Raw genomic sequence first — 24,857 nt, forward strand, 5'->3', positions numbered from 1 at the left:
TTGAGATAAGGCTGTATACTGCCGACCTGCAGTGTTTACTTTCTAGACTACACCTCTGGTAAACACCTTTTGTGCTTTGACCTCTGCTAGAACTATCTTTTTTCATTCTGTTTTCTCTATTTCTGTCACATGGATTGTGAAATGGCCTGTTTTAGTGCCTGGTTGCTTCTTGGAAAGCAGTTTTGCTTTTATGCAGCTAAGATACAGTTGTCATTTGGGCCAAAGTAGATGTAATGGAGGGAGATCTTTGTTTCAGCATCAGATCTGCCACTGAATCACTATCATATAAGAATATGATAGTATAAGGTTTATAACACGAGATCTACCGGACCAATTTTGCTCATTTTTATTTTAAACTGATGCTTGAAGAGTATGCAGAAAATTTTGGAGGTTCAACAAAATTTGAAGTTCGAGCTTTAATAGCAATTCATTTCTTCTGCACCAAATAGGCAGGGTAGCCCCTCTGCCAACAGGATGATGAAAAGCCCTGTGTGGGCAATCAGTGTGGCGTGAAGGCTGGCCCCAGACACAGCTGCGCAGTTGAGGCTGTTGCTGCCAGTGGGGAGGGGGACAGGGATGAAGGTGGGCAATTGGGGCACACAATTGGGGCCCAGCCACACCACATGCAAATTTCAGAGGGAAGATAAACTATGCATGAGACACATGTGCATATTTCATGAGGCCTTCTGTGGGGAGAGGCCTAAGGGGCAAAAAAGCAGGAAGGGAGCAGGAGCTACTAGCACCCATGGCGATATGAGCTTTATACTAGTAAAGTAAGACTGGGTGGGACAACTAAAGGTACGATTTATTTATTATTTATTTATTATTTGTATTTATTTATTTATTGCATTTTTATACCACCCAAAAGCCGAAGCTCCCTGGGCGGTTCACAAAAATTAAAACCATTCAAAGTATAAAACAAACAGTATAAAAACATGAAATAAAATGCAACGTTATTGCCAAAACCATGTGCTCTACCATCCTTAGATGGTTACATTTCATGAGAAATTTGATAGCTTGTGTCTTTTCTGTTCTAGTTTCTGAGCCTGAAGGGGCATTCAGTGGAGCCTGCAGTCATGAGATCTAGCAAGTTACTTTTAGTGGAAAGCTAAAATGAAATAAATGTAATTATATTATCCAGATACAGTCATTGCATTATCTAGTATCCAAAAACAAATCAAACCATCACATTAAATCTTTACAAGGAAAAATAATTTTAGACTACAATGGATTCCCCAACTTTTAGATGTATTGGATTACAAAACCTCCCAGCCAGCAGGGTCAATAGCCATACTAGGTAGGAATGATGGGACTGGTAGTCCATTGCATCTAGAGGCACCAGGTTGGGGGGGAAATGAAACACAGATTTCAGGTAATTCATTAAAGGTAAAAGCCTCCATGTGCTATCTTTAAGAGCTGACACATCAGATAGAGAGGCTGGTGTTATAAAGAATGCAGTGCATGCTCTTGAAGTACAGGGATCTGCTACTGATAAAGTTCTCGATGTACAAACATCGGCCACTATCTTGCCTATTCAAAAAGACCACACTTTTTACTTATTCATAACAGTAATTGGAGGAATGGATGGGCGACCGTGGAATAGAGGTACTTTGCACAACCTACTCAGGTTTCCAGACTTGGGTTTGCATGCTGGTTTTGAAAGGGCACAGATTTGCATCCAATGTACATCTAGTGCCTATAAACCACACGTGCTTGTTACTGCTGCTGCTACTGCAAGGCTGGAGAACCTGTTGCCCTCCATATGTGGCTGGACTGCAACTCCCAGTAGGCTACGATCGGGTTGGGCCATTCCGTTGTCTGTGCTTTTCTGTGCAAAGCACTTTTTCTCCCTTTTCTTTTTTCTCCCAGCAGGGATTACTTCTGTAAGAAAATACTTTTGGGGTTGCTTTCACCGATGCCTAATATATTATTCCCATCCATTACTTCATCTCTTCTGTGGCAGACCCAGTTCTGGCACACAGGGTGTCACCTGAATAAAAGCTGTAGCATTCGTCTTTGCTACAAAGTATACCCCAGAATTTATGTGGTTTTGTTTACTGCCTCCCTCCCAATTCCAGCTCTATATCTCGATCCAATGGGAGAGGCGGGTAATAAATTATTGTTGTTGTTGTTGTTGTTGTTGTTGTTGTTATTATTATTATTATTATTATTATTATTATTATTATTTCTCAATTGTCAGGACTAAATCGCAAGTACACATAATACTAACTGCATCTTTGGGTCTTCTAACTGGGATTTTCCTTCTCCTTTCCCGGATTGGTTTGGATCAAGACTGGTCATCAAGACTGAGGAGTATTAACCCTTGCCACCTCTGCCATTTCCCACTAAAAATAGCTTGCTCCTGTCCTGCACCTGGTATTTTATTCTAAAACGGCTCTTTGATTGTGAAGCTGCTATTTGCTACTGTTGGCAGCTTTCAGATGCAAATTGGAGCTTTGGAGGGCAGGTGCCAGCAGGGAGAGAGCGTGGGGAGAGGGGCTTGAACTACACAATGGGGATTGGATTACACAATGTACCTGCAGAAATATACAAAGGTTAAAAAGCTCTAAAGATTTTTTTAAAAAAAATCCTATATACTTTCCCTGAACAATGCATAATTCTATATATCTTTATCCTGACCCCCATTATTCACCTTTTTCTTAGCAAAAAGCCCCAAACTTTGTAACATTTCCTCTTAAAAGGTGATTAGACTACTGTAATGCACTCTATGTGGGGCTGCCCTTGTGCCTGATTCAGAAGCTGCAGCTAATGCCTAATGCAGAAACTAGGGTCCTCATTCGGTTGCCCAGACATATACACAACATAACTGTGTTAAAAGAACTGTACTGTCTTTCTATTAGCTACGTAGCTATGTTCAAGGTTCTGTTGTTAGCATACAAACGATGTCGGATCAGGGTAACTTAAAAAGCTGTCTTCCCCTATATACATCCCGCCAACTTTCAAGGTCTTCAGAGGAGGCCTTGCTGGTCATTCCACAACCAACAGAATGTCACTATGTGGCATCTAGAAAGTGGGCCTTCCCAGGAATGGCACCCACACGCTGGAACTGCCTTCTCTATATGGTTTTGGAGGCAGAAAATGTGATGAGTTTTAAATGCTTCCTAAAAACATACCTGTTTATGCAAGTTTTTAAATTTATTTTTGCTGTAAGTGTAATTGTATATTAATTGAGTATTTTTAATAGTGATTTTAATACTTCGGCATGTAAACTGCTTAGAGATTTTGTTATATCAAGCAGAATACATATATTATTATTAATAAATAAATAAATAAATAAGGAATTATCCAGTCCCTAGGTTATTCTGGTTGCCCTTTTCTGTACCTTCTTCAGCTAGGGATGTTAAGGAATCTGACATGGAGGTAGAGTTTGCCAAACTCTCATCAGGTCGGACTTTGGCTCATTTCCTTGCGAGCTGCCTGCCTCTGCATCAAGTTTGCCAGCTCAGGGATTTTTCCATTTTTAAAAATAAAAATACATAAATAGAAATGTGCACAAATTGCAAGGCACAAATTACTTGATTTATGCAAATTTTGGCCGTAATTTGTGCGATTTACACACATTGGCATAAATTTCAGTGGCATTTTGAAAAAATTACGCAAATTGTGTTCAACATTTGCATATGGCATGCAAATTGTGCCCTGCAATTTATGCACATTTCTATTTATATAATTTTAAAAAACAACAGCACAGAAAAGGCTCCCAGATTTCATGAAAAGCTTTCAAACTTGGTCAACAAATGCAACACAGGTTGGGTGCTCACTGGGAGCCTGTCCAGCTCAAAAAGTGTTGGATTCCACAGCAACAGACATCCCTAGCTTATGCTATACAGTATCCTTTTTGATATGCGATGACCAGAACTGTTCATAGTATTCCAAATATGATCACACTATAGATATGTATAAAAGCTTTATGATATTGGCAGCTTTATTTATAATTCCTTTCCTAATGATCCTCAATGTGGTCTTTTTCACAGCAGCCATACAGTTGTTTGACATTTTCATTGAGCTACAAATCACATTGGTCACTTCCAGCTATGACCCCAGCAACATATATATGAAATCAGGGGGGATTGTGAAATAATTAAGAAGCTATGTGTTGGATCAAGAAACTTCCTCCCACAGACAGAAGAACTCCCTCAGTCCATCAGAGGTTTCTGATCCAGTGGAGCAATCCTGTTTGTGGAATGCAAGAGGTTAATCTTTGTAGATTTTCCTGTCCCCCTTCTCCAGAGGATTGGGAGAGGTGGTGGTAGGAGCTGAAGAGGGAGGAGGAATCAGTCACACACACACACACATCATTTTCCACCAGCAGGAACATTCTGAACAGAATACGCTTAGGGAATCCATGTCTGTTGCCATATCATGCAAAGCGAGGCAGCTGGATGGTTTGAGGGTTAAACAACTTTCAACTAACCCATGGTTTTCTTTAGGATTAGTTAAGGGTTGTCCAATTCTCAAACAACCACTGCTGCCTGGGTTCGCATGACACGACAACTCACCCGTTGTGCAGGTGCTATGCAAAAATGGCACCCGAGGCTGCCCAGCATGATGCCACGACTCCTGTGGGTAGGTTAACCCATGGTGAATTCTTGTGTCATGCAAATCAGCCCATTATTTTTAGCATGTGCAAAATACTTGCTTTTTGCTACTGAATAATTTCATCTAGGTCCCACATATCTAACATTTAGTGATTTCCAGGTCAAAGACCATAACATCTGGATGTGTTTAGTCCCACTAATTTTAGACATTCTGTTCTCACTGCTTTCATAAGAACATAACAGCCATGCTGGATCAGACCAAAGGTGCACCTAGTCCATCATTCTGTTCACAGAGTGGCCAAATAGCCTGTGGGAAACCCACAAATAAAACATGAATATAATAGCATAAAACGTAAGTACCATGCCAGATCAGACCAAGGGTCAGTCTAGTCTAGTCCAGCACTCTGTTCACAAAGTGGCCAACCATCCATCGGCCAGGGATGAACAAGCAGGTTCATCCCATGTTCCCCAGCAGCTGGTGCACACAGGCTTACTGCCTCGAATACTAGAGATAGCACACAACCATCAGGGCTAGTAGCCATTGATAGCCTTCGCCTCCAGGAATTTATCCAACCCCTTTTAAAGCCATCCAAATTGGTGGCCGTCACTACATTTTCTGGTAGTGAGTTCCATAATTTAACAATGTGCTTTGTGAAGAAGTATTTCCTTTTATCTGTCCTGGATCTCCCACCCATCAGCTTCATGGGATGACCCCAGGATCTAGTATTTTGAGAGAGGGAGAAAAATGTCTCCCTATCCTCTTTCTCCACATAATTTTGTACACCTCTATCTTGTCTCCCCTCACTTACATTTTTTCTAAGTTAAATATTCCCAGATGTTGTAACCTTTCCTCATATGGTAGTTGTTTCAGCCCATTAATAATTTTAGTTCCCCTTTTCAGCATTTTTTTCCAAGTCTAGAACTGGACACAGTGACTAGAACTGGACATAGTATTCAAAGGCTGGTTGCATCAAACTAGTTATCTTCATACGAGTTCTGGTATATAGTTCTAGTGGCAGGTCAGGCAGTTACAGCTTATCCTCAAAAGTCTCACTCCTTTTCAATGCATGCAAGCAACTTTCCCTATCCCATGCTGTCAGATATCTCATTTTGAAAAAATTGGTTTGCCCAGTAGCATCATTATCCAACATACTGTATTCAGGTCCAGCAATTTTCTCCGCTATCACCACCACCAACAACAACAATAAAATGAAATAATTTAAAGTACCTGAATCTGGGTGTGTTCTGCACAAATGCTATATTTAACACCATGAAAATAAGCCCAGGAGGCTGTGTTCTCCACACGTGAAGGGCCAAATGCTCATAATCTTTCACTATATGCCATATATTCTTGTCTATTTGGAAAGGCCAGTGCTGAAAAATATTCCATTTTAAAGTCAACTAACTACACTTTGTATCTCATGTAACCCTGACACATAAGGTGCCTTTTGTGTTTTGTAGAGGTAAGGTCTCACATCAAGTGCAGTGCAGTCTGTGCTGCTTCCAAAAAGGCAGATAACCTTGGCATTTAGGATGTTGCCTTTTTAAGGGACGGCTACATTAAGAAATCATCTCTTGGTTGTGTATTTGCTAGCTGTCTGAAACCCAGCTCTACTGTCTATTAAACTCAAACCCACTATGTAAACATTCATGTGTTGTTCCTGGTCTCTACAGTGGCCAGAGAGATCAGGTTTCACCTGCCTGCACATCTTCAAGCAATTAGAGCTATTAGCTTGAAGCTATTTCACATTCAAGGTCCATGGTGACATTCAAGTCCACAAGAGGTCTGAGGGTAGAAAATAAAAGAAAAATACAACGTGTCTTGGGAATACAGACTGGCCACCACTCTTGTGTTCACTACTTAATAATGAAAAAAAAATATTCCCAAGAACACTGTCTAGCCTTTGTCACATGCTAGAGAAAATAAGGATAGCAACTTGGTTTTGTGGCAATAATTATTTATTTCTTTGGAATGATGTTAGATTGGTCTTATTTGCAGACTTCATTCACAGCATGCAGACCTTAGTTTGCTTCTAATTTAGAGGAGGATTTATGCTCAGTGTTTACATTGCACAGCTAGCTCCTTCAGGTAAAGGCTTCAGTTCCAATGACATTCAGCCCCAGGTTTAGTGAGTTCTAGCGGTAAGTCTTGAAAGCTGTTATTTTTTAAAAAGGTTGAAGCAGATTAGTGGTGACCTTAAAAGATTAAACTAGTACAGTTTAAAGATAAATAATCAGCCTTTAGCTCATTAGATAGCTACATAAGCATGACAGAAGGTGACTTTCTTACAACAGTTTTACAGAACCCAGGATGTATTTTTTCCTTTAATATTTACAGTGAGGTGGAGGTGGGATAAGGCTTTTGTTTGTTTGTTTCAAGTTACAACACTTTAAATAGTTTTAGTGCAGCTTTAAAACCCATAGTTTTCCTGTTGGTTTATTATGCAGAAGAGGCTAATTGTAAAAGCTATGCCTGCTGCAAAAGAAGATCCTGTTTTGCTGTCCCGGAGGGTGTTCTTAATCAGAAATAACCACAGGCTAAATTATAATGTGGAATTCTGCTGCCCTTTCACCTAACACTGCCTGCTCATTCGGTGTTTGTTAACAAACATCTCTAAGCACAAAATTGTTTGAGAATTACTTTTTCATTATATTCAGCAACTTCAATTAAAGTAAGAGGCTTATGAGGAGGGGGGAGGAATTAAAAATGTATGGATTTTCCTCAAGAAAGTTTTAGTGATCATTTCTACATAAGCGTTTTCTCCTCTGGTATTTAACTATCTCGGGGATAGTCCAATTTAAGTAATATCCTCTAACAAACTAGGGTCTTTTACCAATGGAGAGAGAACCCAGCAGCTAATCAAATTGCCAACCAATTTTAAAGAAGTGGTGCTCTTAAGGGCCTGGAAACGTAAATGGGTGGCATTTCCAAGCGATTTCACAATTAATGAGTACTAACACTACTTCAGTACTGTTGGTTACAATATAAGGGTGCAATCTAGAGATACAGAGATAAGTTAACTGTGCTTCAAGCCCCACCGGGATCAGTGGGCACTTAGGCATGCTTCACTGTGTTTTGGATCACACCTTGAATTTCCACAGATAACCATCCAGTACACCTTGAACAGAAAAGTGAAGCACCAAACATAATGTTCATTTTTTTTTTAAAAAAAATGTTTTTTGTACATAATTGAGAAGTCTAATTAAAAGATTAACTGGTGAACTAAAGGCATGAACTGCTGAGTTAGGCTTTTTACAAGAAACCCCCGATTTCCTCCACTTTGTATGCCAGGAGCAGAAAGCTGTGGTACTTAGAAGGTGATGCCTCTTTAAAGCAGATCTTTCCCATTCTCTATTCCCCCCTCCCCGCCCCAGCCTAGTATTTCTGTTTCTATGATCTGCCTTTTGAACGGTTTTTGTGGCTGATCAGTTCCACCTAATATGTCTCTTGATTTCTGCTATTGTAATACTCAGACGACATGCTGTTCTCTTCATTTTTATAAGCTTTAGATGCTCCTGCCTGTCATACTCTGGCGGTTTATCTTCAGCGTCTGGATTTGCTTTCAGACTTGCATGTCTATCAAGCTGCTGTTGCTTTGAATGTGAGATCAAAAGAAGATGAATTCCAGTGTAAAAAAAAATTTCCTTGTATGAAGAAAAGATTGGGTCGTGTGTAAACATCCCACTGACAGCTTCCAATGAGTTATTTTAGCTGAGCATTAGCGCCCAGAATGACAGACAGTCCAAGAGTACATGCTAAATAACAAATATCAGTGGTTATAGCACATTGCAAAAGAGCAATACATTTTCTGAAGGAATCTTGTTGGCTTTCTTTCTTTCTATCTTCTTTTGCTGTTATTGTATAAATGTACACTTACTGAATATGGTTGTTCTACTGTTCATCTCTTTACAAGCTGCCTTCAAGTGCCAAGCCCAGTTTACTTTCCTTGACAATATCTCTGTCATTTCTCCAGTATATCAAAAGACAGGACTTTGATAATTGAGACTGAGGAAGGGAGGGGGAGCTGGGGGGGGGGGGAGGGAGAAGGGAAGACAGTTTACTTAGTCATCTGGACTTAAATAGGTATTTTGTTTTAGTGATTGAAAGGGAAATGTAAGAAAGAGAATGCATCTGCTGGAACATATTGAATGCAGCACACTCCTGAGATCTTTGATTCAAAGTCTAATTTATTTTAAAGGGGAAAAATGTTATGAAGGAATTTGAATAATTGCTGTGAAGTCTGGCCAACCTTAACAGACATTTATTGACATAAGCGCGTGGGTACCACGAAGAGTGTGAAAAACAAGCTTTCCAAAACTATGTACAAATAAAGAATTTGCCTAGCTGCATAGCTAAGATGCATTTGTCGCTGTTTCATCTAGTTATATATGATTTTTGCATGTGGGCCAGTCACTTTAATAGGGTAGAATTAATATAATTTTTTTGGAGTGTTAAACACAACTTTGAAATTACCTGCAAGCTCCAGCTGATCTTTCAGCTTTGCAGATGGGGAAAAATTGCTTAAATTCTTGTGGTTTCTTTGTCATTTCATAAAAGCAGACGTTGCTACTGTGGAGGCAAACCTCCCGTTGCTGCCTACAAAGGGCAGTGCTCCAGTGTGTTTTCCCTTCAGTGTGTGCTTCAGCTGCACAACACTTCCTGTTTATTCAAACATCTTTTTACCATTCTTCAACCCCCTGCTTCAGAGAAACAGCCAGAACACATCTTCAGCAAGAAGACGGCAAACTAGAGACAGACAGTAAGAGCTTGCTCTGTTAAACTCTCCATATTCTGTGTTTAAACGCTCAGGGGAACGGGGGGACAACATGTAGCTACGGTGAACTTTTAACTCGCTAGCTTGCAGAGGCATTCTTTTGCTGTAGGAAAATTTAATTGCTGAGGCTTTAGAGCAAAATAAGATGATTCACGTTGTTTACTGCCTTGTTGGGCAAGGAAACAAGATGAAATGAAAGCTGGCTTCTGCTAACTTTTTTCTCTCATTTCGGAGTGCTGTGCTGCTTTTCAAATGTATATCTCAAGAGGTCCTATGTTGTCACTTGTGTGAGGAAAGATGACTTCCACTTGGAACATGTGTAAGCTCATGATTTGTTTCGTCTTTGTGTGTGTGTGTGTGTGTGTGTGTGTGTGTTGTCCTCAAGTTTAGAAGGAACGGCAGCAGCAGCAGCAGCAGCAGCAAAAAAAATAAAATCACTGGCAGGGGAGTGAGTTGGAAGGGGGTCTGTGCCTTTAGAAATGTCTTTCCCTTGTGGTTGTTGTACTGTTTGTGAAGGGTCTTGTTGATATTTCTACAAATTGAGTGCTAATAAAAATTAGGCTGCTGAGACAAGGATGGGTGATATCCCTTTCATATGACTATTGTCTAGACTTTTGGTACTCCAAAAAGAGGAGGGGGAAGAAAAGGCAGGAAAGGCATACGTTTGCAAATGGTTGTTAACTTTCATGTCAGGCACTTTTTTTCCAGATTTTTAGGCTCTGCAGTATCTGTGAAACCTGGCACAGTCCAGAGATAGTACTGATTAATATCTGTAGCTTATGTTATAACACATGTTCCATTTCTATCATTTTGTTCACGTGGCTTAATAAACTGTGCAGGCTTTTGTCGACATCTCATTGTGTTCCTCTAGTAAAGCCCACCAACATTGATATCTAACTTTTTATCCACTTGTTTGAAGCGTGTCATAGCCATAAAGCATAAGAGGAAATGGAAAATGCATAGTCTGAAAAAGCATCCTCAGAGAGGCTTAAAAAAAAAAAACTTTTATGAGATCTGTTGATGTTAAAACTTTTAAGGAGGGGATCTTCTAGAACAGAAACAGGCAAATTAAGGCATGTATTTTGACCAACTGCAAGTGTAACAAACATTTATTAATATGTATGCATGCGTGCATTTGTGAGTTTGTGAAAATACTTTTTGTAATATTCAAAAGTATGCAGTGGGGAAAACAACAATTTTTGCAACTGCCATGAGGACAGCATGATTAACTGCATAAGGAAGATGGAAAGAGTGACTGAAGTTATTTACTCAGATGTTAATGTAGGTGTAGGCCTGCAAAACTCACTATGGGAACAGCTCTCTGCTGCCTTTCTTGGTATCTCAGTCTGTTTGATGACCATCAGATTTCCCAGATCACTGATTTTGTTTTTTCTGGATGGCAGGCTTGATTATTTATCAGAAGGGAAAGGGAGTAGCTCAAGCAAATAATCATGTGACCAAACTCTGTTTTCTTTGTGGTTAATAAAAGATACGTGGAAAATAATACAAGCATTGTTGTTTTTTTAATAAAGGGAAATTATGTGTCATTTTAAATTGAAAAAAAAGAGAAGCTTAAGTGAGTCAACACGTTTTTGTGTGTTCCATGGCTTTAACTTTCTGAAAACTCACATGGTTCTCTGCCGAAAATTAATCTGCTGTTTTGTATACTCTTCCAGTGGAATGTTTCCATAGATAACATTGCCAACCACTTGGGGCTTAAACTGGATTTATTACAATTGTGCTTGCTTGCTTCTATACCTCCATGGAAAATGTCATTTTCTTTTCCTTTTAACACATCAGCTAGGTGCTTGCCTAAATGAGAAGTACTTGCAATCTTGTGGAAGGATGGATGCTGACTTTAGAGCAAAATATTGACAGCGCAGTTATGCTATCACCCCTATCGGCTGCTAAGTGTTTGCAATGAGCGTGTGGAGTTTGCAACCAAGTTAAATCTATTATAGGCGCCCTTTCTTTTTTAGCACAGTTTCTGTGAATCTTATTGTGTAGAGTGTGTAGCTCTTTAATGATAGCTTGCAAGAATGTTAAGTAGTTTTTCAGTGGGGAAACACACACCCCGGAACTAAATTACTGTTGAGAAAGGAATATATATATGCTTAGTCTTTAGTAAAAATGCTCTATGTTTTAGTAGATTTGGCTAAATTACAAAGAACTGACATGCACATGAAAGGAGTTTCACATTGGGTGGGCAGGTATAAATTTAATAGATGGACTTGCTTTCAGAATCTTCTATTGTCTCTTGGAATTGCCCGTCAGTTCTAATGCATGTATTAGATCACCTTGTCTATAATATTAAGTGACTAGCTGCTGTATTTCAGTTTTCCTATGTAGGGTAAAGGCCATGCTATCTTAAGGGGCCCAGATTATGTTCACAAAATGGCTACAGAAAGAAGAAGAAGAAGAAGAAGAAGAAGAAGAAGAAGAAGAAGAAGAAGAAGAAGAGTTCTGCCTTTTAAACGTTTTGCATGCCAGAAGTGAATCTGAAGGAGGGCTGGAAACATAGGAATGCAAGATTACACAAGTGCTCTAACCCAGTCCAGTAGCCCATTTCTAATAATGGCCAAATCCACATGCTTTAAGAGTGCAGTTCTATGCATGTTAAGACAGCAAAAAGTCCCAACAACTCCTGGAGTTGTAGGAGTTTTTCCTGTTTAATATGCATAGGATTGCACCATCAGAGGGATTAGTAGCACAGGATGCTTTCCTTCCCATCCACCCACCAACCTACAGCAGTTTAAGGTTTCAGACACATTATAGGCCTGTTCACACTTGTGAAGCACTAGGTCTTTTTCTCTCTATTTTAATGTTTTCCATGTATGGCTGCCAAAGTCACCTGCACTGATACAGAAATGGTAGCAAGCTCTGTGCATGTCCACAATGACATGCTAAGCCATGGTGGTTAAGCATTTTGAGCTAAGCATTATGGCTTATCATGTCATGTGAACCATGGCTTAGAGTGTTGTATGACCAAACCATTTATCACTAACCACTTGCTGCAAAAGGGATTAGCAGACTAACCATGGTTTAGCATGTTGTCTGATGTTAACTGGAGGTAGGCTCTCAATTTTTCCCTGCCTAACCTTTCTTTATAAGGTTGCTGTTTTAACCCCTGATTTTTTTTATGGTGTTCCAGGCATTTCCCCCCTAGTTCTATAATATCCTTTCCAAAATGAGGTGACAAGAACTGTGTAGTTATGCTATACTCAAGGACTAGATGTATGTCTGTGGGCGTATTTTCAACTCAGGTGATTTTATGACCAGTGTGCTGACCAGTTATGGCTTGTTATAGAACCGTATCCAGCAGTCTCAATGCTAAACAGAGTGAGGTTATGATTGCCAAGCTACACTGGGATAGACTAGTAAGTTGCTTCCTTGGTGTTGGTAACTTCAGTACAGGGCAGGCTTCTAGAAGCCATGGGATACTGGCACCAGTTTCAGCACTCAAGATGGCTTTTATGAGGATGTCCTCTAGTATGATATTGAGCATGGCTAGATGGGGCGATATCCCGGTGATCGTCCCTGGATTGTCCCTGTGCGTCCACATGACACACACGGCATCCCAGGAGCAGGGAAGGACGATCCCTCCCTTGGCCCGGGATATTGCCCTACCAATAAATTCAGATTTTTCTGCAGTCTAGGGATGATCCCTAGACAGCAGAACGTGTGACCCGCTGTCCCGTTTTCGTCCTGACTCCTTGTGAGTAACTGCCAGGAGCCAGGCATGGGGCACGGAGCTCCTCAGGAGCTCTGTGCCCATTGGGGGTGGGGTGGGGGAAGCAGGAGGGTGTTTTTTTAAAAAAATTGCGCAGGAGCATTCCTGTGCTCTTCTCTGGGGAAAAAAAACACAAAATGGCGGCCACAATGTCCTCTTCCTCCTGGGATGTCGCGTGCCACGTGTAGATGAGGGGAACGATTTCATGATCATAAAATCACGAGACCAAAGCCCTCCAACCCCCTCGTCTAGCCATGCCCATAGTTTCTTTGGGGCAAGCCTTGTCTCCATGTGTCAGTGCTCGATTTTGTTAGTGACTTATAAAGAACTTAAGTAGAGTTTTCCTAGATCAGGCCAAAGGTCCACGTAGTCCAGTATCCACTTTATCACAGCGGCCAGCCAGATGCCTCTGGGAAGTCCAAAAGCAGGGCATGAAGGTGATTTCCCTTCATTGATGTTGCCTCTCAGAAAATGGTATTCAGTGGCATATATTGCCTCTGAACATGCAGGTTCCCTAGAACCATAATGACGAATATTTATTTATTTTATTACATTTATATACCGCCCCATAGCCGAAGCTCTCTGGGCAGTTTACAAAAGTTAAAAACAATGAACATTAAAAACAGATATACAAAAATTTAAAACCATCGAAAGCATAAATACAATATTGATTTAAAAACAGTATTGATAGCCATTGAACACTCCATGAATTTATCTAATTCCCCTTTCAAAGCTATCTAGTGTCCATCACCACTGAGTGAATTCCATAAACTTATATTTTGTGTGAAGAGCTACTTTCTTTTGCCTGTTGTGAATCTACTGGTAATTAGTTTCATTCGATTCTCCCCACATTACGAGGGACAGGGAGGAAAAAATCTATGTCTGCTTCCTCTGTGCATCATTTTATAAACCTCTATCATGTCCTACCTCAGTCTCATCAAGAGCCCACTCTCTTTCAAGAAGCTCTCCTCTTCTGCTGCTTTTTGTCCAATTTCTAAACGGGGTTAATGATATATGTGAAGGTTGCCCTTACAGCCCTGGTGCCCTGTTTGTGCCCGCCTCCAAAGTTCTAGTATAAAGCTTTGCTGGTGAAGGGAGTGATATTGATGGAATTCAGTAGATGAAGGAAAACACATGAAAGAATGTCACAGTGCTGAGTTTCTATGTATAGAAAGAGGATTTGAGACACTGTAGAAGTCACTACTAACAAACATGTTTGCTTAATTGCAAATTGGCTTATTTGTGTACAGAGTGCTTTATTAATATATCATTCTGTTTGTGAATGTTTGAGGTCTTGAATGTTCTTAGAAGTTACAGAGCCCTCTATCAGATTATTATTATTATTATTATTGCTCGTCTTGAAGGGATTACTATCATCCAAGCTCATAAAAGTGTACACTTTTCAGCCTGAGCTAAGATTCTCTCCCTGACTTCTGTGTCTACAAACTAACAGAGATATAGGGCTTGCTGAGTTCTGGGCCTCTCTCTTGAGCAGCGTTTGTCAGACCAGATTAGGCTACAAGTGCCAGTATTATAAGGGTTAGTGTCCATTGAGGTTGAATGGAGATCAGCAACCTAATTTCACAAAAGCACTCCAAAAAATCTTGAAATGGCTTAGATGAGGTGAGAGAGAGAGAAAGGAAGGAAGGAAGAAAAGCACATTTCCTACTATGCTAGCCATATTGCTTACTTTCTAGTGCTCCTCTCCTTTCTTCTCAGGCTCCAGAGGAGTGATGACTGTTGATTAGCCTTTAGAATTACAGGGCAAGAAGGTTTGATCTCAGGTTAGGAGGGAAGGGAGAGTCTCAGAAGAAATTAGAGAAAGAGAGAGATACTCTGAATTACAGAACAGACTGTATAGCTTGATAGCCAGGACTTCCTTTTGCCAAACTTTAGTAGTAGCAATCCGCCCCTCCTCCCACCCCACCCCCAGGTTTTTCTATAACAAAATCCAACATGCTGAAGGGATAACATCCCCTTTCGATGTTAGCAGAACATAGAAAGGGGATGTTATGCCTTCCACATGTTGAATCTTGATTATTATGTTGCCAGCCTGCACTATTCAGTGTACCCACCTTCTCATTGCCCTCCAGTGCTTCATTTGAATACACGCTCACTGGTTGTTAATCCTGGAACATGTGAAGTAATAATCAGCCATACTTTTGGAATGTGTGCAAAGTAACTTTCTGCTATCAAAGTGTAACTGCAAATAGCCCCCATAACTGGAATGGCTCACATTTGGGGGGCATAGCTAAGCTCCCCCTTGTTCAAGCTGCCCCAAATTTCACACATAGATAGCTGTGGTAATTTGCTAGCAGGTTAGTTCGGTTTGGTGAATAGCGAAGCTTATTATGGGATGCCACAGGGAAAAGGGGTTATCCCCCCATGTAAGGTCTGCTGGATGGAAGTTAGTATTGCCCTTTGAAATATAGGCCTACGGGCAGTTCTTCCATGTGTCTCCGGGTGGAGGCGTCAGGTTGGGGTGGTTTGGAGAGCAGTTGGGGGAGCTCATGCCTGCATCTGCACAGTGGGGTGAGTGGGGCCAGGGGGTCAAAAGCCAGGGTGAATTGATGTATCCCCATGCTCTAAATGTGGGGAAATGTTCTTTTAAAAATCCAGTGTTGATAAACACCAGAGTCTCCACACTGTTTTATACTTCTACGTCCATGCTGCAATACTTGTGGAGAGAGGCAGGAGTGAAGCAAGAGGGGGGCACCAAGGACATACCTTAACATCTTTCCTAACAAAACCTGTGATATCAGTGGCAAAACCTACAGGGGTTCGTGAGTTATGGTTGAACTGAACCTTCATCACTTGCCACACATGTGCTAGTCCAAAGCACGTTTCTTTTGTGCCATCCTTCTCCTGCAACTTCTGCAGAGCAAGTAGTAATTCCACACTTCACCAACCTTTTTCACTGAAAAGCTCAGAATGTCTCTTTAGGTGGAAGGATTTAGTATTGTGATAAGCTCCCATGAATACAAGCAAGATGGTCTTAAGGATTCTTCACGCCAGAGCCAGCATCAGTAAGGAAATTAGGCATTTCTTGTAAAGCAAATTGTTCCGGGAACATAAATAAGAAAAAAACCCCTATAAAAACCAATTTGGTCATTGTGTTCTCTGCCATAATGGACAGGAAAATAACATCACATGAAATCTCCTATAGCTATTGCAATATGGGTGGAGTGAAGGACAAAAACAACGTGGTATTTAAATATTACTTGCAATTTTATATCTACATGATACAAAATTTATATATTGTAACTTTTATCATAAATATCTATTGTTATGTGCAGTACAACATATACATCATGATATCCTGGATCCTATGAATTGTGTGACTTGTCCTAAATATGGCCTCTTCACATTCCTACACTTGCGGCACAATATTAGGAGGGTGTCCAGAAATTATTTGTTGTATTCTAAAGAATTATTTAAGTTGTTCACCAACAATTAATGAACTACAACTTTAGTTGATTATACTTCAGTTGTTTAAACTACCAATGGAAGCTTGCTGTACACCTTGTTAATTGTATATTTGGCCCTCTAAGGTCTTGCTTCATTAGAAGACTAGGGTCTTGGAGACACAAAGCTTCCTTCTTTACCATTGCAATTGAGAGAGAACATGGGTTCCTGAAATGGTGTTCCAAACCTGGCTAAATATATATAACTGCAGGTTAGATTGAAATGGAAAAAGAAATCATGACCATGCTGTTTGTGTGTCAGCTATATGTTTTTCCCATGTTGGAAAATTTGCATATTTGGACATTTAAGGTGTCTCTCCAGATAGTGTATCAAAGAAGAAATAGGAGCTTAATATTCTGGGCTTTGCGAAGCACCATCAGCTTGCTTTGCTGATTATGTTCCCCCACCCCCACCCAATCACCAGACCTCTCTAGCTCATTGAGGGATCATGTTTCCTGACTTGCAGAACTAAAGATGCCACCTCAATTAATTCAAGAATGCAGTGTAATCTGCATTTGCTAAATATCTCAGAGAACATATGCAGAAGGAAGTGTGGATGCCTCACTCACTCCTTCCGTGGGAGCATCTTGCACAGGGACTATTTCTTTCTTGTTTTACATTAATGAAGTCTTCACTCTTCCCACTGTTAACACCTACGCATGTACTGAACGTCTCCAAGGAGACAAGGAAACCCTTGAGTCCAGCAATGGTGAATCCTCCAATGAGGCAGCAAGCAAGAGGCAACTCCTTGAGGCATCTAAGCTTCCAGCTGTCCTCCTGCAGGCATTAATTTCCTTCTGGCTCCTACAGGCAGGCTTTCTCCTTTCCATCTGAAATGTTGGTGAGTGCTTCAGGTTTATCAGATTGAGCTGGGTGGGGAAGCACTTCATGCAACTCTTTGTTCTTTCCCCCAGTCTCCTGTTTATGTCGCCCCGATACTTTCTCAACAATTCCAAATGTATTTCCAACTGTGGTACTGCTACTGCCACTGCTGACTCCTTTACAATTTCCCCTCATCGATCCAGCCATTGCTGGCATTTCACATGGGTGCTCTTTTTCTTCTGTTTTCTAACTTCCCATCAGGTATTAGTAATTGCCAGATATTCAGAATGCTACTTTCTGCCACACCATATTGCCAAGTGTGGTCAACTTGTTCAAAAAGTGAGACCTATTTCATCATTCTGTGGACATGTAGCGGAAGATTGTACCTTCTCTATTACTTTCTTCAAGTGATACTTTCTTTTGTCAGAAAGCTATTCTCCCCCACCCCACCCAACATACAGTTAACTGTTACTTGACACAAGATATAGTGATGATGTCACTAAGATGGCTTGAAGAAAAGAGAAGACTCTCAGTAGCTATTAGCTAGGATAACTACAAATAGAAATGTAATATTCAGAGGCATCATACTTCTAGCTTCCAAATACTGAGGACAGCTATGAGGAGTCTCCATCTCATACTTGTTTAGGAATTTACCAAATACATTGGGCTGAACATTATTGGAAACAGACTGATAGATTAAGGGCACAGCCCTGCATGTTTAGACTGAAAAAAAGTCCTATAACTCCTAACGTGCTGGTTGGGGCTCATTGGGAGTAGTAGGGCTTTTTTCTGTTTAAACATGCATAGGATAGCTGCCCTAAATGAACTTTTAGTCTGGAACCATGAAAACAATGCTTGTTGCCTTATCATCTAATGGTCTAATAATCTGGGGCTGATTTTTACCATTGAAAAGGCAGGGTCAGTTTTCAACACACTTTACTTTAATATGCAAATGCATTAAAGGTAATATGAATTAACAAGTGACATCATGGGCAGAGGCCCCTGAATGAAGCTCCATGTTTATTGTCCACCTTCAATGTCTAGTGTTAAAGACGGTTTAATCTTTCAGGCTCAGCGAGATCTTGAGCACTATCCAATGCTGCCTCTGCTGATGGTGTTGCATCAGTTGGACCCACTGCTAGCACTACAGGAAACTGGCACTTCTTAGAGCAACCCAGGAAAGAAGCCGAAACACTACTTTTCAGAACAGGACAGATCAGTGGAGCTCCCTTGACCTGATCAATTCTGAAAACAAGTATTTCAGTTTGTTTCTGGTTGCTTTTCGAAGCTCTAGCTTCCGTTAGACTGGTGGTAGCTTCCACTTGGACATGGGCAGAATTGGATTCTGTTCCCTGTGTTCTGCTAACCATAGGATATCCTAGTTCAGGTATTTACCTCTCCCAGTAATGAACGCAAAGGAAAAGACGTGGCAGGAAGCAAGAATGTGAGCCAATTATGAGCCTGAAGTCAGCTTCTGGTCTCCTTGGAGAGAATCCTGGGAGGGAAAGTAATGTATGAACATGAACTGGAGGTCAGGCAGGCACCAACTCTGCATTCCTTCCAGCGCCTCCTGAAAATGTTGTTGTTCCAGGAAGCCGTGATTTATTTTGCACTTTGTTTTGCTTAAAAATGTATTATTAATGTGTGTTTTTTCTATTCTATTTTGTCCACCGCTCCAAAATTCTCAATAGGGAGCGGTATATAAATATTGTAAATAAATAAATAAATACTCTTCAACAAGGAGGAATAAAACAATTATCTCATGAAATATCTTTTGCTCTAGGGGATGTTGCTCTTGTATTCTTTGAGAAGCTAGGATGTTGGCCATTGATGACTCATTAGACAGAAAAACAGCCAAGGCCATGTTCTCATCAACAAACATCTTCTTTTGTTTACTCCTGCCTCAGAAGCATTTCTTACATCAAATTGTAAAACTACCTGACACATAATCTGGTGAACTGACACCCTGTATTGTGAAAGCCTCAGTCAAGATAGGGGCAGAGTGTGGAACACCATAAGTATTGGTAAAATCAATTTATTAGCAAAAACAGTCAACTTAGGAACAGTTTGGCCATTCATTGTGTCCTGAGTTGAGGGGTCATCATTACCATATGGACGTTTTGTTGTTGATTTTCTACTCTTTGTATAACTGTTCTTGTGCCACTGCTGTGGTCCAGTGACAAATAGTGATCAAATATTGCAGAGTTTCTTTGCAGATCTGGGAGTTGGGGTTGATTTTCCCTCCTGGTGGGCCCTGTATCCCTCAAAAAGAATTACAATAGGTTGCCACTGGTCAGGTTGAACTTCTTGACACACCTTAGTCTGTCCAGCTGCTTGGAGAGTTCTAAGCCTTCCTGCCCCTTCTTCCCTTCGGCCCAGGTCTCAGAAAAAATAAAAAGAAAGGTGTTTTGAATTTTGTTTCCAGAAACCCAGACATACAGAACTTAACAAAACTGTGTGAAAATCCTTTGAACACAAGGGGTAGCTTTGCAAGCATGGGGTTATTCACATAGGGAATTGTTTAGTGAAATTTCCGTTGAAAACAGCACAGCCAAATGTCAAATATAAAGAAAGAGTTTATTTGAGGTGGGGGGAAGGAAAAAGGGAACAACGAAAAAAGGCAACAATAACAGATATAGAATTCCAAGTAAAGATTGAAGTCCATCTAATTTAGCCAGTTACTTATTACCAGCATGAGTAGAGTATCAGAGCATATGCAGAGTTCTTTGTATAGAAAATGGTCTGAAAGACAGGATCTTGGCCTCCTTTTTAGATGTTGCTAGGAAGATGACTCTTTTATTGAAATACGAGTTCAGAATAAGCCAATCCTTTAGTTAGGACTGGCTGTTGTTTTGTCCAATATTGTGATAGCCTCCATTTTTATCTCGGTGATCTAGCCAATAAATCAAAGAAGTACTTATTGGCTGGACTCACCTTCCTAATAATCTTACACTTGAATTATAAAAGAACTGGCTTGTTCCAACTGGACAACCTTTCATGTGTGAAAGATTCCAAGATACCAGGCTCTCTAGGCGGCACTGTTGAGCTACATCAGAAAATAGGGTTTGTCACAGGTGAGTACACCAGAGAGCATGTACACATAAAATAATCTGATAATGTGTGCTAGATTAAATTTATTTTCATTATGTTGTGAACCGCCCAGAGATCTTGAGTTATTGGGCAGGATAGACATACAATAAATAAATATTTCTCTCATGATTTTCCCTCAGGCTCTTCAGGTAGCAAGGCAGCTTCTGTTACAGCAGCAGCAACAACAACATCAACAACAAGTTAGTGGACTAAAGTCTCCTAAGAGGAATGACAAACAGCCAGCCCTTCAGGTAAGAAAATACAACAAAATTGTACTTGTGACTTGCTCTGAGTTTGTATTGGGAAGAGGGTTTTTTTTTTTTAAAAAAATACACACTCAGTATTGCTTCTGGTGTCGGTTGCTCAACCATGCTTGGTAGTTATGGTGGAAGTGTATTAATGCTGAGTAATTTTGAAATTTTCACCAATAATATAAATAACTTCAGTGATTATGTGGAGAAGTTCCCAGGTTCAGTTGCTCACATCTCCAAATCAGGTTGGAGAACCTCTATCAAACAACCTAGAGACAATACTGAGATGGATCAATATCTAACTCAGCAAAAGGGAGCTTCCTCTGTGGGAGGTCATCGTTATACATATGAGGAAGAGCAGTTTCTGGAATGAGGGGCATCCATCATACACCTTGAATGTACGATATTTTGAAAAATGGGCATTCATTGTCCTCTATATAAAAGATATCTGGAAGATGGTACCATCCTTTGAAATAAAGGACATGTGACAACCTTAATTCAGAGTTAGTGAAGCTGATCTTGTTTAAAAACAACTGTGCATTTTAAACATTTTGCATTTTAATTAGCATTTTAAACATTTCATTGATGCAACTTTGGGGTGAGGTTTGAACATTCTGGTGAAAAGACAATTTTGTTTCCCAAAGACATTTATTACACATGTCAAGAAATCTATATTTGAGATTACATCCTCAATATTTTCTTAAGCAACCTTTGCAAGGAAATCTGTATGTTTTTTCAACCTGTATCGTTACATATCAAGTCACAGGCAAGTTGTTTCAGAAGATATAGGCTTATCAACTGCTGATTTGGTTTATTTTTTGTAGTAAAGATAATTAAATCATATAATCATGGTAGTAGGGGGTTGCTTAGTCAATTGTTTTGGTACTTGTGAAGGATTGTTGCTTATTTGTTACTTATCTGTAGTTAATTTCAGTGAGAATGTTGTCTAAAATAAAATTGAGAAGTGGTTCTTGGATCTTAAGATAACTGAACAGTGGGCAGTTCACAGATGGGTAATCTATCTCCTCCAGAGCTCCTCTCCTCCTTAAACCTCTCCAGAAGGTTGGGTGATCCCTCCTGGAATGGAGGAGATGGGAGTTGTCCAAAATCAAGTTGAAGTTTGCCCAATATTGCATGGTCCCCCCCAGTAGCCCTTTGCTTTCCATCCTTCATAGTTCTACGCACGCGCACACACACACACACACACACACACACACACACACACACAGGCTTTGGAAAGGGTCTTTGGCAGGAGGAGGGGGATAGAAAGCCTTCCTTGCATGGACTTCCTTTCAGTATATTATTTTTAGGATCCTAATCAATGTTCAAAAATTTTCTTTAAAAAAAGGTATCTTGTATAATTGGTTGTAATAACGCTTTCCTTAGAAGTTCTTTTAAAAGATCTATATTCAACACATAATATCAAATATACATTGTTTTCCCAGGTTTATTGAGGGGAGGACTGGCAGGTTAGGTTGTGGGCTGGTGATCACAGAAACAGATGAGATTCAGAGACATGGTTAGAACTCCTAGGTCACACGATCATGCTCAACTCTGTGGTACCCCACCTTTCTGTTTAGAGTAAATCAATATTCTTTCAGAAGGAATAAACTGTCCTTTCTGTGGACAAATGTGTATTAAAAAGCATTGTTATGAAAGAACTGGATGCTAAATTCATGGTGTTTTGTTAAAACTTTAAAAAAAACCACGTTATTTTGGTCAAGCCATAGCAGATCTATTTGCCTTTTAATAGACTCTTCTACTGGGGACATTTTTAATGAGATATTGTGCTGGCAAGGCCCAATGTCAGGTACTAGAAGAAGTGCTTTGTTGTGCAGATGTCTTAAGAATTGCTCCAGAGGATGAAATATGACTGTGTTGACCTTTCAGCTGTGAGCTTATTTGTCAGGATTCAAATAAGTTGAAAGGATCAAACCAAACAGTTTCCGTAGTCAGACTGGGAATTGTGTTTCAGAGGTCAACAGTGAGGGCCACATCGCAGATTCCATAACATAGCCAATTGTTGGTACATATTAAAGTGTTGGAGCTGCTTCTGCAGTGAGAGACACAATTAAAATTCTAATTTATTAATGTATACAGAGAGCTGGTCCAACCTGTCACTCACTGATTCAAATGACTGCCCATTCTTTTTCCACCCTTGCTCCTTGAGCTTTTGCATCCTTAAACCTACTCTTGAATATAACAGACACTGTGAGCCCAATGGGACAATAAAATGTGTATTTTAAAAGAGCCTGAGTACGGAAGAGAATTTGTTTAGAAAAATATACAAATGCACACAGATTCTTTCTCATTTTACTTGACAACATGGAACTTTTGAATATCACTGTTTGCCTCATCTTTGTCAAGAGTCAGTTATCATATTTAATCTAAAATCAAGGTCATAATTTCAGGTTATTCCTAGTCTACATAGCAAGCCAGGTTCTTGTCCTCCTTTAATATAGCTGGGTCTTTAAATCATTGCTTAATAAAGTTTTCTGATAGTATTCTTCAAAAATTATGTCTGGAATCATTTTCTTAGTTTGGGTGCTTTAAGATTTATATTGTGCATTTAGGCCTTTGTATAGACATTTTGGTTATGTTCCCTAGCTTTAGCTCTCTCTTTTAATAGTAAAGATAATGAATACATGAAAAAAAAATTGGACACATTCGTTTGAAACATGGGAGGGGAGGTAGAATATTATTCTAGAATGTTTGTTATGGTGTATAATCCATTTTGTTGGACCCGCTTGCACCTGAATCTGTGAGCTAATAACCCAAGAGTATGGGCCAGTTTGATAGGCATGCTGAATGTTGTATATACACATACAATTTATGGTCACTAAAGCATATTGCTAAGTGAGGTCTCAGTCAGTCTCACTCTGTCTAATTTAATAGCAGCTGGGGTGTGAACCAAACGGGTAAAAACTAAGGTAGAAAATTTGATAACTTCTCACATTCCTAGCAACTCACCAATGAAGTAGGCAGAACATTACATACATCAATGCTAGTCGTGACATCATATGTCCATTGACTTTGACACAAGAGTCAGTTTAATGTCTTCTAGTAGAATATCTTTTTCCCCTCTTGACCTTGACAGCTATTGTTGGAGACATGTTCTAGCATATTTCATACATTTTGTGTATAAGCATTTTGTCTGAGATGTGGTCTGCTGCTAGGTTTTTAAAAATAAATAAATATCCAAATACAAATGCTGTGACTCACATATGTAAGCATAGCTAGTATACAACTTTGTCTTTTATTTGGCAGGGATTTCTGTCTTCACAGCCTAATAATACAAACAAAAGAAAATTGAAAGTTTAAAGAATTGATTTTAATTGCCAGAAATTAGAAGACTTAAAAAAATATCAAAAACACAATGGGATGAGATAAAAAATTAAAACTCTTTGTGCAAATATTTCCCACTCTTGTCAACTTCTGCTTCATAATGTCTGGATTAGCCACAGAAATTCAAATCTTCACCTGACCAGGATGTGTATATCTAGGAATACTTTACTTCATTGATTACAATTTGCACTTTTAATCATTCACTTTTGATACTAACTTTTTTCTGTTTGGGAATTTTAGTTGTTTACATATATTTATAAAGAAAATCAAGATACACCTTTTTGCTCAAGAAAATAAAATTCTATGCCTGTTTGGCAGCATTAAATTTTGCTTTAAAACTGTATCCTAGGCTCAAAAGAAAGTTGGATATTATGGCCAATAATACTTTCATAAAGTCTGGAGTAGCATCCTGAAATGTCTTGCTTTGTAAGACTTTCAAGGCAATAATATTAACATGGCATTCATTATTCAGTGTTAGATGAGCTGTGAGGATAGGAGTAATAACATGTACTCCAAATATAAACTAAAATTATCATTAAAATGTTATGACTAGTAAGTGGGATGGAGAAATCTATTTTATTTATTTATCTTATTCATTTTAGAACAATTATATACCACTGCCCATTTTAAAAATCTTGAAGAAGTTCACAGCATATTGCAAAAACAATACATCATAAAAAGTGTTACAACGTTTAGATAAGGTAATGGTTGGGAAAAGCCAGGGTAAACAAGTAAACATGGTAAATATCCCAGGCAAGGCCCAGACTCATGCTAATTTAGGGACAGCAGCATACATATTACTTCATTAGATTTGATTTTT

At 39.6% G+C, this 24,857-nt stretch overlaps 1 protein-coding gene across 11 annotated transcripts in view; it reads left to right on the top strand.

Moving 5' to 3' along the window:
- The window catches only part of FOXP1 (forkhead box P1), a 630,188-nt gene that overhangs the window by 439,512 nt on the left and 165,819 nt on the right, over positions 1-24,857 (top strand). For 9 of the 11 annotated variants that reach the window (XM_063122009.1, XM_063122004.1, XM_063122006.1 and 6 more), the window contains one exon: positions 20,582-20,692. In XM_063122009.1, the coding sequence (XP_062978079.1) occupies positions 20,582-20,692 (111 nt within the window). Of the gene's footprint in view, positions 1-9,263; positions 9,320-9,610; positions 9,654-20,581; positions 20,693-24,857 lie in introns of those variants that run through there. The other 2 variants (XM_063122013.1, XM_063122014.1) reach the window with 2 other exon arrangements.

The sequence above is a fragment of the Elgaria multicarinata genome, chromosome 3, assembly GCF_023053635.1.
Source record: "Elgaria multicarinata webbii isolate HBS135686 ecotype San Diego chromosome 3, rElgMul1.1.pri, whole genome shotgun sequence".
Classification (NCBI taxonomy): domain Eukaryota; kingdom Metazoa; phylum Chordata; class Lepidosauria; order Squamata; family Anguidae; genus Elgaria; species Elgaria multicarinata.